This window comes from Cyphellophora europaea (genome assembly GCF_000365145.1).
Source record: "Cyphellophora europaea CBS 101466 unplaced genomic scaffold supercont1.3, whole genome shotgun sequence".
Taxonomy (NCBI): Eukaryota; Fungi; Ascomycota; class Eurotiomycetes; order Chaetothyriales; family Cyphellophoraceae; genus Cyphellophora; species Cyphellophora europaea.
Genome location: NW_008481809.1, coordinates 1101300 through 1114848, shown reverse-complemented (window position 1 = coordinate 1114848; position 13549 = coordinate 1101300). Strand labels below are relative to the sequence as shown.

Genomic DNA, 13549 nt, shown 5'->3' with positions numbered 1-13549 from the left:
ACGCTATCTTGCCCACTTCGCCTGTTCCTTCAGTTCCTCATCCACGCCTTATACTCTCCCGGATAAGAGTGCCGCCTGTGCCGCGACACCATAGTCAGAGAGCCACGCAGTTCCGCCAGCTTGGTGCCCGCGGAAAACCACGGCTTGCAAGCATCTGTCACGATTGACGCTTCTCCCCTCAGAATCCACGGACGAATAGATCTGGGTCGCCGCGGTCAACATGCTTGGCATGAATTGCGAGGTCAGGATGACAAGCAAGCTGGTTGCGAGCGTTCGGGCGGGCAGTCGCCCACTAACTCCGCCAAAGTTTAGCGGGCAGGAGCCCCTCAGCTAACATGGCAGCCTGCTCATCCCAGCAGCTACCTGGTACCTGTCCCGTTGCCTCAGAAAGCGCCGCCATTGGATCAAGGTCACGCTGCAGAGCTCGACCGCACAAAGGCGCCCACCGTGACAGGTACACTGTTGTCTACGGTCCAACAGCGTTTCTGCGACCTCTCACTCATACTGGCGCTTCGGAGCCGCGCGTCGCAGATTCCGGATCCAGGAGTACTCACCGCCCCCATTTTGAAATTGCAAGACCCCGACAAAGAGGTAGCCTGAGCTACTGCGACCCCCGAATCCAACTACTGAATCAGAGACGGCAATTTTGGCGATCATTCACCGGTAGAAAATCTCTAAAAGCATGGCAACGAGCACAACGCATTATTCGGACGACAAGATCCTTGTGGACGGTAAAGCTGGGCAACCTGGCGACCTTAAGCCTAAATCTTCCCGAGAAGCCTTCGGATCCATAGAGCGTGACGACAAGATACTAGCCATGAACGACGGCAGATTTCCTAGCGACAAACAAGCAGCATCGACCGAGGACAACGACGACAAGATCTCGGCTCCAGGCGCTCAAAAGCAAGCCATGTCCACACTCGACACCAACGACAAATTTCCCATCTCTGCACTCGTCGACAATCAATCATCAGACAAAATACCTACAATCGGTCACGAAACATTGGCATCCACCAGATCACTGATTGATAAACCCCGGCTCAAATCACACTCACGTTCATACCGAGAGTATTCCTTCCATCACACTACAGCCTGGAAACTCAACCACAACGTGGTCATAGACCCCAACAACCATGCCATGTACCTCATCGAAGTTTCCGGCTTCACTAAGGGAAGGGAAGATGTTGTACTGCATAGCGTCACTGACGGTTTAGCTTCCAAGGGAAACGCGTTGACGGCAGAGGAGGGTAAGACTTGTCCCAACGTGGCGTTTGCCCAGTTCCCTCACAAGAAGCCGCAACTGGTACGACTTGGCTTGGGAGACTACGAGCACTTGAATACAGTCAAGTGGCTCGAACTCAATCGGCCTGGTGACAACGACGATTGGATTTTGACGGTACCCAACGGTACCGACAGTCTCTCGTTCAGACTCGTATCTGCCCAGAGTGCCGCAGACTCAGACCCCCTCGCTTCAGTTACGCCCTCAGCACACTCTCCCAGCTCATTGGCACCAGCGAACGATACCAAAGGACCAGCCGGTAACTTTCGCTTCGTGGATGTCGGACTCGGCGCTGCACTTGCTGCATATACCGAGCAGAAAGCCATGACTAGCTGGAAGAAGAGAGGGAAACTGAGGCTGTACGATGATGCACTCAGTGGCGCAGGGCTTTTATCAGGACAAGAGCTCGAGCAAGCCATCGTCCTCTGCTGTGCAGTGTTGAACGAGAAGCGTCGGCAGAAAGCCATTCGCAAGTGGAGTGGTCTCGGCATCATCTAACATCTTTGCTGTGAAGATATGGCCAGCATTTGATTAGCTTGATACCATAAGCTGCCGTGATCATCGTCGGACAACCCTCCTTCGATCCTATGGGACATTTTTTGTCCAAGTTATCCATGACCTCGTTTCCAAAACAATCACCTGAGGCATTGGACCGATCAAGCATCACGCAGGACGTTGGCAGCGAACGAATCTGACCGGGCACAAAACGGTCACTCTCGAGCACAGAACAGTCTACTTGAGGATCCTCGCGCGCTGACTTCCTCTCTTCGATACCACTCTGTGACATGGTGGTCACAATGACAACCTTCGCCGACTCCACGGATACTTCCGCCTGGTTCACCACATTGGACACGCCGAGCACTGTGCCGGCTGACACACCTACAGCAACAACGACCAGAGTCACGTTCACCGCCACCGACAGAACAACAGCCACCACGATCCTCACCTTCAGCCCAACGACTACCATCACCGCCACCACCGCAGCCGGCGCAACCAATTCCCAGTCCCACTCATCGACAGGCCTGCCGCCGGTGGACTCATCAGCGCCCTCCGAGCGACCGGAGACGAGCCTCAATACTGCACCCGCGAGACCGTCGACCATCGCAGCGGCCGTGCTGGGCACGATCTTGGCGTTGCTGATCCTCGCGATTGTGGCAGTCCTGGCCAAGCGATGGCAGCGGAGGCGGAAGCAGGCTGGGAGGGGAGCCGGAGATAGGAGAGCGGCTAGAGGGGAGAGATACGAAATGCAGAGGCAGGGAAGTCAGAACCTATCTTGAGATGAGTTCGAGTAGAAGCAAGGGACATCACAAGGCTTTAGATTCCTCCAAACACAACGGTCGTTTTCTTGAGTGACGGGGATACTGAAGTTAAGCTTAGTCTCGACGCTTATCTGGTGTTGTTACCCTTATGTTTACGTGTTGAGACCAAGGCCACACCTGGCCTTTAACGCCTACCGGCCCATGCAACATCCAGCCACACGATCGTGCTGTTTCGCTGCTCGCGGCCCATCCTGGCTGGAACCGCACTGAGCCAGCAAATTTTCATTGTGTTCTTAACCAAGATGCACATCAGTTTCAGGACATTCCATGCACATATCAACGCCGCGGTTGCCACCAGGAAGCAACTCAACACACCAATCGTAAACCCCGGGAGCCACTCCTTCCACCCCTAGTACCAGCGCCGCTCCGGAGGCTTCGTGGGTGGCTTTGGTGGCGTCCGAGGAGCCTGCACATCTAAGTGTGAAGACCGATTGCCGTGACGGCGATCACGCCGTGGCTTAGGAGTCTTGGGCGAGCGTTGAGGCGTCTGGGCGTGGTCGTGGGTGTCTCCCGGACTATTGCTGCTGGTGCTCTTGCTGTTCGCGCTGGATGGGGTGGAGGAGACGCTACCTATGTTTGATCGTTAGCCAGCGTGTTTGCTCATGGAGCAGTGTGGGGTGGCGTGGAGGGTGGGATGTTACCACGCTTCCGCAAAGGGCCTAAGACACTTGATCATGTCTGTTCAGACTTCCCAAGAGATTGAAGGACTGCCGGGTATGTCTGTTGGGTGAGAGCTCTGATCGTTGATGCCCGGTCTTGCTCTGTGGTGGGATGAAGGAGACTGGAGTCTGTAGACTGACGCTTAGGCCTTTGTCGTGACTTGTGCGTTTCTATTCAGGTATGCGTGGATGAACGAAAGAACGAAAGCTATGAAGAGTGCGCGAGAAGACATGTCACTAGAGTCTGCAGTTGATTGAACATATGTGCTAGGAATGTTGTAGTATCGTTCAGAGTATTGTGCAGCAGTAAGTGGTGTCGGACTAGAATCTGATGTGGACCAGTGAGGTCGACACTGGTCAAGTAGTGACTGCCGCCCGTCCAATGCGTTGCTCACGCAGCTGGTGATAACTGACATCTGGGGATGCTACTTCCCATGTCCCAGCTTTTGCGTATCGGCCAGCAGGTACCACTGGTGATACCAGTGCAGACAACCCATTCGGCCTTCGTGAATGGGATTGAGCTGAATCAAGGACTGAGGCTCATACCACCTACTCATCGATCTCGGTGATCCGACGCTTCGGCATAGCCTTCGCACCAGGACCATACCAAGCCCAACCTTTGGCTGCGTCTATGTCCTCACTCCCGTTACTGCCGCTGAATAGCAACTCAGACCCCATGCTATCCTGGGTGTACATAACAAAATCTCTCTGTGGGGCAGCGTCAGCTTCGTCCAGTAAAGGCGGTGTTGAGATGTCTTACGATGCCCAAAGTTAGCTTGATCGCACCCTCAATCTCAGGCTGTGGCGTGTAAGTCGCCGAAGCCTTTCCATGCTTGATCATGTTGAGGACGTTGTTCACCACCACCTCACCCTGCATCATGGTGGCGCGCGCCATCTTGGGTCCGCCGGTCTCTGCGACGTCACCAAGAGCAAATATATTCGGGTATGGAGTGGTATCGTCATGGTCACTTATCTGGAGAGTTGGCTTGACCATTATGCGGCTCGTTTGCTTTGAGCTGGATGCGGGTGCGAGTTCGGCAAGGATAGATGCGTTAGGACGCTGTCCCGTACAGGGTACCTAAACTGTGTCAGCGGCAGCTCAAGGGTTTCTCGATGACTTACAATGAGGTCGAATTCTTCTTCGTTGCCGTCAGAGAATGTCAGGGTTCCCTTCTTTTCCTCATTACCTGCATCAGAAATTGCCGGTCTCTCTCCTAGCTTGATCTTGAGACCTAGCTTCTCCAAAGCTTCCATCGTGTGCTTGTGAAGTCCGGGCCCGAAGCTGTTGAGCAACTGCTGCCTCGAATGCACTAACGTAACAGCCTTGTCTGGATAGTAGCTCTTGATATCAGCAGCGAGCTCGACGCCCACCGCTCCTCCGCCGACGACCGCGATTCTTCCAGCCTCTTTTACTTTGCCCTGCAGATTCCTCAATTCCTGACAGCCGCCATTGCTATCCCTGCTCCGCAGCCTCGCCGGCCTCGGCTGGCTACACCCTGTAGCGACGACGAGCATGGCGTAATGAACGCATTCGCCGCTCTCCAGCACAACCTGCTCGCTCGTAACCCGCGCCACTTCTGCATGCTTCCTCTCGAAAACACCCTCTGGCGCATCCTTGGCGATGCAGTCATACGGCACGAAGGCCCGCTCCTCGTACCCTGACACCACACTAAATCTTGGAAATGCAAACACATAGTTTAAGTGAGAGTTCCTCTCGATTAGCACCACACGGTAGCCTGTCGGCAGAGTCTCTGCGAGGCGTTGTGCGACGTGTAAACCACCAAAAGAAGCTCCGATCACAACGACGTTGAGTGGTTTTTCGGTGGGACGGTAAGTGTAGCGGTGGTGCACGGCGAGGAGTTTCTGGCGAGCTAAGCGAAGGAGATAAGGGAAAGCGTGACGCGCATAGAGGATGAGGATGCGCAAGAAGTCAATGGCCATTGTTTAGCGCATAAATGCCGTGGTCTGTTGAGTAAGCATGTACAGTAAAGAGACGTAAGGAGAGGGGAAAGAAGGCAGTGAAAAGATTGATAAGATAAGATTCAATGGTTGGCATCAGCTGGGAACTCAGATCGCATGTTCTCGGCAGCGACGGTGCAGAGTCAGATTAAGACCACGTATTCGGACATCGGTCAGCCAACTGAGGCATTAGAACCGCATGGAGTTGCGCGGTTTTTGACTGCACACCTTTCGCGAGGTCGGCCGTCGGCTTCGGTCGCAGCGCGGACACTCCGGAATTGGCGGGGGCAGAAACAAGCTATACGCTATAGCCACGGAGTGTCCTCGCGCCAAAACACTCACTGACGGGCTGCCGATGTCGCACTTGCGAAGCCTTAGATGAGCTGTATCAAACTTGCTTGACTTCCTGTTCAATCTCGCCCTCAGCAGTCACGAGCGTTCTCGTCTGCATCTTCTTGACAGCCGTGCTAGCCTTCCTCGGGTTGGGCGCCTCGAAGATCTCATCAAGCTCCTCTAGACTGATGCCTTTGGTCTCAACGAAGAAGAAGTAGATGAAGACGAGCTCGAAGAGATCCCAGAAAACGAAGAAGACATAGAACCAGTACCCTATCTGCAGCTCGTCAGCAGTGTCTCGGTTTGCACGTAACATGGACTCACATCTTGCAGGGCGATCGGAGTGACGAAGGTATTCAGGAAACCCGAGGCACCGCCGGTCAGTTCTGTCGCCTAAGTTAGCTATGTGTCAGCACTACCACAGGTTCACTCACTGTAGCACATCACGCCCTTTGCTCTGGCATCGTTGGAGATGATTTCGGTCGGGTAAATGGGCTGCATACTGGTGTACGCCCAGCTGAAGACTGCGCCAAACATGTAGATGAAGACGATGCTGGCAGTTGACGATGCCATGCTCCCGCTATTGACAAAGTCTGCAGCGGTGCCAGCCGTGATGCTAAGGCACAAGACCATTCCGGCGGTGCTGATCATGAACATTTTGCGACGGCCAATTATATCGTGGAAACGGGTGCCAACGGTGCTGAAGATCCAACCCACGAGTGCATAGATGATGTTCAGCAGCAACTGCATGTTCGTTGACGTGATTCCCACGTTCTTCAGGAGAGAGGGCAGGTAGTATGAGATGACACTGTTTGATTGTTAGCAGGGGATGTCACAGCTTCTTCTTAGCCGGATTTACTTGTTGCCTGAAAATTGACTGTGTGCCTCGTTAACGCCGTCAAGAGTTGAATGGAGCGGAGCACTTACCCAAACCACGCAAACACGATGTTGAGCATCAGTCGATAGCGTCTTCCTGGAGTCTTGACGAGGTTCTTCAGATTGAACATGGACTTCCAGTCAGAGACGGGGGGCTCATCTTGGAGCGAAGCAATCATCTCCCTCATTTCAAGCTTGACCAATGGGTGGTCCTGGACACCATTGGCGTGATACTTCGTGATGACCTTGGCTGCCTCTTCGTGGCGATCCTTCATCACAAGCCTGATTTCGTCAATGACTTTCCCGTCTCAAGAGGGACAGACTGACCATCGAGGAGATTCCGGGAAGAACAGAATGAAACAAGCGACTATGCCCGGGCAGGCCATCTGCAGCCACAGTGCGAGTCTCCAATCCAGGTTGCCTTGATGAGATAGATGCAGATGGGCACCGTACACAGATGAAGTCGCTATGACGGAGCCCTAATCCTCGTCAGTAGCGTGTGATCTGATGTCCGACTTACTCACCACGTAATAGAACGTATTATACAAGCCTGCGACTGTACCGCGGTATCTGGTGGGTGCCATCTCCACCAGATAGATGATGGCACCTAGATGGGCCAGCGTCGCAAAGAAGGCCAGAATAAAGCGGCCGCCGATGAACGCTCCCAGTGTCGGAGCGGTAGCAGTGATGGCAGTGCCCACAAGGACGCCAATTGCACCAAAGAAGATCATGAATTTGCGACCCCTCCAGTCCGAAAGCCAGGTGAACAGAGACCCAACCATTTGACCGATCTGCCAAATGGCAAAGACTATTCCAGTCGATGCGGCTCCTTTCTCGGGAAGGTCATAGTAGTGAGTGTAGTTCGGCAGGGCGTTGATCGAAGACATGACACTGGTATCAAAGCCTGAAACCCTGTCAATAAAGTACATATTGGAAACCGCTTCACAAACCATTCATCGTTGCGATGAGGAAGAGCAACGCGACTAACACATATAACTTGACGTATCCCACACCAAAAGGATTAGGCTTGTGTTTTGCCATGACTTCGGCCATGTCGAGATTAACGCCTTCATACTCCTTGGTCTCGAGCACCTTGACCGCGCTATCAACGCTGGCCTTGCGGTCGGCCGCATTCTCGGGTGATTTGTCCGCCATAACAGGTGGACTTGTTCAGCTGTACAAGGCGAGGGACGAAACGGAAGGCTCTAGCTGCGCGTTGTATTTGAACATGCCCGACAAGAATCCTCGACAGTTGCGCTACCCTGGCTCCCACACCATCTGCTATCACAACCGATTCGAAAAGATTGGACATGTCCACCTGGAGAGGGATGCAAGGCATGGTCGTATGATCAGCATGGTCCGGCTCAGGCCAAAGCCACCAACCAAGTCGTAGCAAGTGCCTTCCCGGGCGCAAAATGGAAGATCCGACAGCTCACGACTTGATTCCGAGCCCGATCAACGGTGTGGGGGTTGTCGGGGGATAGCTTTGGGGAGAGAAGCGAGGGGCGACAATGTAACATTTACCAGGCTCCTTGGAGACAAGATCGCCATCACACGTTCTGACTGTAATGTTAGTTCAAATGACCCTTCGTCTGCTATCCACGATGCTTCCGTGTTCGATCTACAGTATGAATGAGAGAACCAGCCTTGTTAGCAAAGCTGCGATCATCTTGTAATGACAAAGCGACAATTTCCATCCGCTTCGAATCCTTGCCTATCCCGTGTCCTGCTGTACAGCAGTTCACGTTCGTTTAACGTACTGCATAAGCATGATCCCCAGCAGCACATGTGTGCCGAGAAATCGGCCTTCGTTCCAATGGAAACCCTGCCTAAATGCTGGCGGTAACACCGCTGGAGATGATCCCAAGAAATTCCACGTCCCGGGCGGGTAATTAAAACGCTCATATCCTACCCACCCTCCACCAAGAGTAGCTCAAGCGGCCCGAACTTGGTATCAGACACCAGCCAACTGTGGGACACCCCCATATCCCACGTATTATTAGGAGTTGCACGGGCATGGTGCGGGATATCGAGCGGGTACCGAACCCTCGATGTTTGGATACCATCGGACCGGCAGGCACAACGATCAATCCACGCAGACCAATCATTTGCGTAGCCCTCGCTCTTGAGACTAATCAGCCAGAGCGCTCTTCTTCTTTTCAGCATTATCATCCAAGTCGCCAACCAACGTACCACCAGCAACATGGTACAAGTACAGGAGCTCAAAGAGGGGTGGACGTTTAAGCAGACCGGAGAAGAGAACGACCAACCATGGCTAGAGGCGACCGTCCCGGGCTCTGTACACAAGGACCTGCAACACCATGGCGTCATCCAAGACCCTTTCGTTGACATGAATGAGCTCACCACGCGATGGATACCAGAAAAGCAATGGACGTACAAGACGACATTTCCCACACCCTCTGTGGACGCTGGGTCGACAACAGACCTAGTATTTATGGGACTTGATACACTGGCCACCGTGAGCTTGAATGGTGCCAAGATCCTGGATGCAGACAACATGTTCATCGAATACCGAATAAACATCACGGGGAAGATGAACTCCACAGGGGACAACGTCATTGAGATTGACTTCCCTTCCGCTCTTTTGCGGGGAAGAGAGATGGTGAAGGAACACGAGCACGAGCATCGCTTCATCGCACATCAGACTGAGAACGGTCGCCTGCCCATACGCAAAGCTCAGTATCACTGGGGTTGGGATTGGGGTCCGATCCTAGTATCCGTGGGAATTTGGAGGCCAGTCTTTTTGCAAACTTACTCATCTCGAATAGAAGACGTTTGGTTTCAGGCCGATGTTAGTGACAATCTGAAAGTCGTTACTGGGAAGTTGCTCGCCAAGATAGCCCCCGGGAAAGCGTCGAAGGTACGTTTCTCGCTGATCTTGGATGGCAACTCTGTGCTCGATACTATTGCAGAGTCCGATGACCACGGTCTTGCGACGTGTGACTTTCGTGTTAATGATCCAGCCCTTTGGTATCCGGCAGGCTACGGTCCACAAGCACGCTACGAGCTCAAAGCATCCATCGTCTCAAACAGCGCCGCCTCTCAGTCCAGGCTGATAGGCTTCCGGCGCGTTCAGCTCATTCAAGAGCACGACAGCCATGGGACCTCCTTCTATTTCCGTGTTAACAATATCGATATCTTCTGTGGGGGCTCCTGCTGGATCCCGGCTGACAGCTTCCTTCCCTCAATCCACCCTAGACGCTATCATGACTGGATCAAGCTCATCCTACAAGGTAACCAGATCATGATCAGGGTCTGGGGCGGCGGTATATACGAAGATCCAGCTTTCTTCGCCGCGTGCGATGAGCTGGGCATCCTGGCGTGGCAAGACTTCTGCATGGCGTGCCAGAACACTCCGACGTATCCTTGCTTTCTTGCCCAACTCGAGACCGAAGCTCGACACAGCGTCCGCCGTCTACGCAATCACCCGTCCCTGGTGATTTGGGCTGGCAACAACGAAGATTACCAGATCCAGGAACGCTATCAGCTGGAATACAACTACGATTCCGACAAAGATCCCGAGTCCTGGCTGAAATCCACTTTCCCCGCACGGTATATCTACGAACATCTTCTGCCGCGTGTCTGCGCGGAAGAGGACCCCTCAGGTCTGGCAGCTTACCATCCCTCCTCACCCTGGGGACCCGGAAAGCAGACCCAGGCCGCAGATGGCAAGTGGACAACAGATCCTACGATCGGCGACCTACATCAGTGGCACATCTGGCACGGCACCATGCAGCGTTACCAACAAGCACCCGGCATGTCCGGCCGCTTCGTATCCGAGTTCGGCATGGAGGCGTAAGTTCCCATAGCTGAACCTTCCTCCTCCTTGACCTCCAGCTCTGCCATCCTAACATCTGTGTAGATATCCACACCTCGAAACCATCAAATCCGCCATCACCGACCTTAAACAACTCTACCCTGGCTCCATCTTAATGGACCACCACAACCGTGCTATCGACCACGAGCGCCGTCTCCTCACCTATATAGCCGAGAATTTCCGCATCGACTACGATCTTGCACGCTTCACGCACCTCACCCAACTCGTACAAGCCGAGGCCATGACGAACGCGTACCGTGCCTGGCGTCGACAGTGGGGTAGCCCCGGCGGGCGGAAGTGTGGCGGCGTCCTGGTCTGGCAGCTGAACGACTGCTGGCCCACCATGAGCTGGGCGGTCGTGGATTACTGTCTGGTGCCGAAGCCAGGATACTACGCCATCAAGCGCGCGTTGGCGCGGGTGACGGTGGGGGTGCAGAGGCCGTTCGTGCCGTGGACGGTGGGACATACGGATCCGACGCTGGTCTTAGGGGACAGGGGATATGAGGTCTGGGTTGCGAGTGCGGAGGTGGAGACGAAGGTGGTGAGGGTAGCAGTGAGGTTCTTGTCGGTTAAGACGGGGGAGGAGGTGGCGGAGAGGGTGGTGAGGATGGTGGAGGCGAAGGGGAATGCTACCACTGAGGTTCTGAAGGGTGAGGTGCAGGTGGAAACGCAGGAGTTGGCGCACGAAGCCATAGTGCCCGAAGACCAGCATACGTGGGTGGAAAACCAGGCGGGCTACTTCAAGTACCCGGCGCGCCACAAGAAGGGCGTGAAGCCGTTCGAGGTGCAGAAGTGGGATCCCTATGTGATATATGCGAAGGTCATGGACGAGAGCGGGCAGGTGCTGGGAACTGATACAGCGTGGCCGGACCCGTTGAAGTATTTGGAATGGGATGGAAGAGGGGTGGATCTTCGTGTGGTGGAAGGGGGAAAGGCAGTGAAGCTCACGGCGGAGAGGCCGGTGAAGGGTTTTGTCTTTCAGGAGTTCAGGGGTGGTGGCGCACTTAGCGACAATGGGTTTGATGTCATGCCGGGTGAGGAGAAGGTGGTGATGTTCGAGAAGGATGTTGGCGATGGGGCGGCTTTGAGATGGACATATCTGGGTGCTGCGAGTGGCGAGGAGAGGTTCTAAGTCGAGGCTGATCGCGACCAGAGTCTGAAGCTGTCGATAGATCGACCCCAGAGTAATGATACCTGATGGACTGCTAGATTGCAAAAGCAAAAACGGTACTGCCAGTAAGAGCCCCGACGGACTGAGATCTATCTGGCCTGCACCAGTGCCGTTCACACCAATTCAGAATTCATCCTTACCATGTTCCACCGAACCCAAGCGACGACCGGAGGTGGCTTGTTGCCAAGAGAGTCACGTGACTATCGAAACTCTACCTTGACAACTTGCCTTGCTTGCCCTTTTCAATCTCCTCTCTACTTCGCAAAGGCGGAGGCCATTCATTGATGAAAGCGGAGTCACAAGCGTAGAACTTCTAAATGTATTCAACCTATTGGAATACTGAATGCGATGTGGGCACACTGGATCTAGGTGACTGGGTCCTCTCGCTTCGCGTCTGGGACCGCATTTGGCCGCAAGATTGCGGCAGGTTGGATCAGAAGCGGCGGTTTCTGTTTATACAGCGTTATGCTCGTTGCCGAAAGACTCCATGTCGCGACACCCGACATGGCTGAGCTGATATTGAATCAGTGAATGCCCCCGCGTTCCCCATGCTACTCCGCGTGGAGAAATATGCAGATCACAGTAGTGCCCCGCATGTCCCATGACATACTCGGGGTATATCACCTCCTCATAGCAACCTGTTGACCCAAAGACTCAATGCCACGCCCCGCAAGCGCCCCACCAACGTGTGCGGAGAAGACCAAGTCGGCCGCAGTTGTGACCGGTCAAACATCAAGAGCCGTGGAACAACGATGGGGCTTCCACTTGTGGAGTACCTGAAGGGAAGCAACGCATTTGGAGACACGGCCATTGTATAACTCGGTTGCAAAGTCCTGACTGGAGTGATAGCTGGCATCGCTCACGCAGAATTTGATTCACCGTCATCCCACCATGTCCGCTTTCAGCACGATCACAGTGAAGGAGCTACATCCTACCTTCGCCGCCGAAGTGCAAGGTGTCGATTTCCAGAACTTGTCAGACAAGCAGTTTGACGAGGTCGTCGCTGCGCTAGCGAAGGCAGGATCCCAGGAGCGATACAGCGAACTCGGCTGACATCTAGCGTAGTATGGCGTCTGCGTCTTTCGCAAGACTGGTTTGAGTGACGCTAAGCACGTCGAATTCTCCCGAAGGCTAGGTGAGCTCGACCACACGAGGCGCTACATGGTAGCTGGTCGTAAATCTCGTTATGAATTCTACGAGCTTTTCGACGCTGGCAATATAGACGAGAATGGTGGTGTCCTAGACCCAAATAGCCCGAAGGCACAGTTCGGCAAGGTGAGCCTCCAGACGCACCACATGCCAACCCTCTAAATATCACAGGGTAATGCACTCTTCCATGTCGATTCATCTTTTAATCCTCGGCGATCATCCTTTTCCTGCCTCCGAGCAATCACCATCCCACCACCAAATCAGGGCCTGGGTGGCAACACTGACTTTGCCGACTCCCGTACCGCCTGGGACGATCTTGATAATGCTACTAAGCAAGATCTCCTGGATAATGACTACGTTGGTGCCCACACGATCGCTTACTCTCGCAAGCTTGGAAGCCCCGAGTTTTTCAAAGACCTGGACCCAACCAAGGACGGCTTCAGTAGACACAGGATCCTGCAGAAGCATGAGCCGTCCGGACGCATGAACCTGTATATCGCAGCGCATATGCATCACATCGAAGGCCTACCCGAGGATAAGTCCACGGCGCTCAGAAATAAACTTCTTGACCACGTCAGCCAGGAGAAGTATACTGTCAGCTTGGGCTGGGAGAACGAGTCCGACATGATTATCTGGGACAACAGGTGCACACTGCACCGTGCCGCTGGAGGCGCGTTCGAGGGCAAGTACAAGCGTGACTTGCGGCGCACCACCGTTCACGACGATAGCCCGACGGCTTGGGGTCTCAACAAGGTCGACATGAGCTTCACCGAACCGAAGAAGACGGCGGATGCTGCGCACGAGGCAATTGCTAAGAAGTTGGGCTTCCAGCACGAGGCGCCGAAGACTGTTGATGTCAATGCTTGAGAAGACGGATGCCATCCATAGCACAACTTTCATGAGTATAGAATCCGCAATACCTATTCAAGCCTACAGCCGTGATCATCCTACTGAAAGATATCGCAC

The 13549-nt window shown here is 54.0% G+C and overlaps 5 protein-coding genes across 5 annotated transcripts; 3 read left to right on the top strand and 2 right to left on the bottom strand.

Annotated features, from left to right (window-relative positions):
- Positions 1 to 682: 682 nt before the first annotated feature.
- Positions 683 to 1777, top strand: HMPREF1541_03311 (uncharacterized protein; the record flags this gene model as incomplete). Its single annotated transcript, XM_008717663.1, has 1 exon — positions 683 to 1777. The coding sequence occupies one exon, from the start codon at positions 683 to 685 to the stop codon at positions 1775 to 1777; it is 1095 nt and encodes a 364-aa protein (XP_008715885.1).
- A 2029-nt stretch (positions 1778 to 3806) lies between these two features.
- Positions 3807 to 5198, bottom strand: HMPREF1541_03310 (uncharacterized protein; the record flags this gene model as incomplete). Its single annotated transcript, XM_008717662.1, has 3 exons — positions 3807 to 3965; positions 4018 to 4335; positions 4380 to 5198. 3 exons carry the CDS (start codon positions 5196 to 5198, stop codon positions 3807 to 3809), a joined length of 1296 nt encoding a protein of 431 aa, XP_008715884.1.
- A 406-nt stretch (positions 5199 to 5604) lies between these two features.
- HMPREF1541_03309 (uncharacterized protein) lies at positions 5605 to 7580 on the bottom strand (the record flags this gene model as incomplete). Its single annotated transcript, XM_008717661.1, has 8 exons — positions 5605 to 5826; positions 5874 to 5935; positions 5984 to 6357; positions 6409 to 6426; positions 6477 to 6707; positions 6753 to 6904; positions 6950 to 7329; positions 7376 to 7580. The coding sequence occupies 8 exons, from the start codon at positions 7578 to 7580 to the stop codon at positions 5605 to 5607; spliced, it is 1644 nt and encodes a 547-aa protein (XP_008715883.1).
- Positions 7581 to 8628: 1048 nt separating this feature from the next.
- Positions 8629 to 11395, top strand: HMPREF1541_03308 (uncharacterized protein; the record flags this gene model as incomplete). Its single annotated transcript, XM_008717660.1, has 2 exons — positions 8629 to 10241; positions 10309 to 11395. The coding sequence occupies 2 exons, from the start codon at positions 8629 to 8631 to the stop codon at positions 11393 to 11395; spliced, it is 2700 nt and encodes an 899-aa protein (XP_008715882.1).
- A 930-nt stretch (positions 11396 to 12325) lies between these two features.
- On the top strand, positions 12326 to 13450 carry HMPREF1541_03307 (uncharacterized protein; the record flags this gene model as incomplete). Its single annotated transcript, XM_008717659.1, has 3 exons — positions 12326 to 12433; positions 12500 to 12709; positions 12755 to 13450. The coding sequence occupies 3 exons, from the start codon at positions 12326 to 12328 to the stop codon at positions 13448 to 13450; spliced, it is 1014 nt and encodes a 337-aa protein (XP_008715881.1).
- Positions 13451 to 13549: the final 99 nt, after the last annotated feature.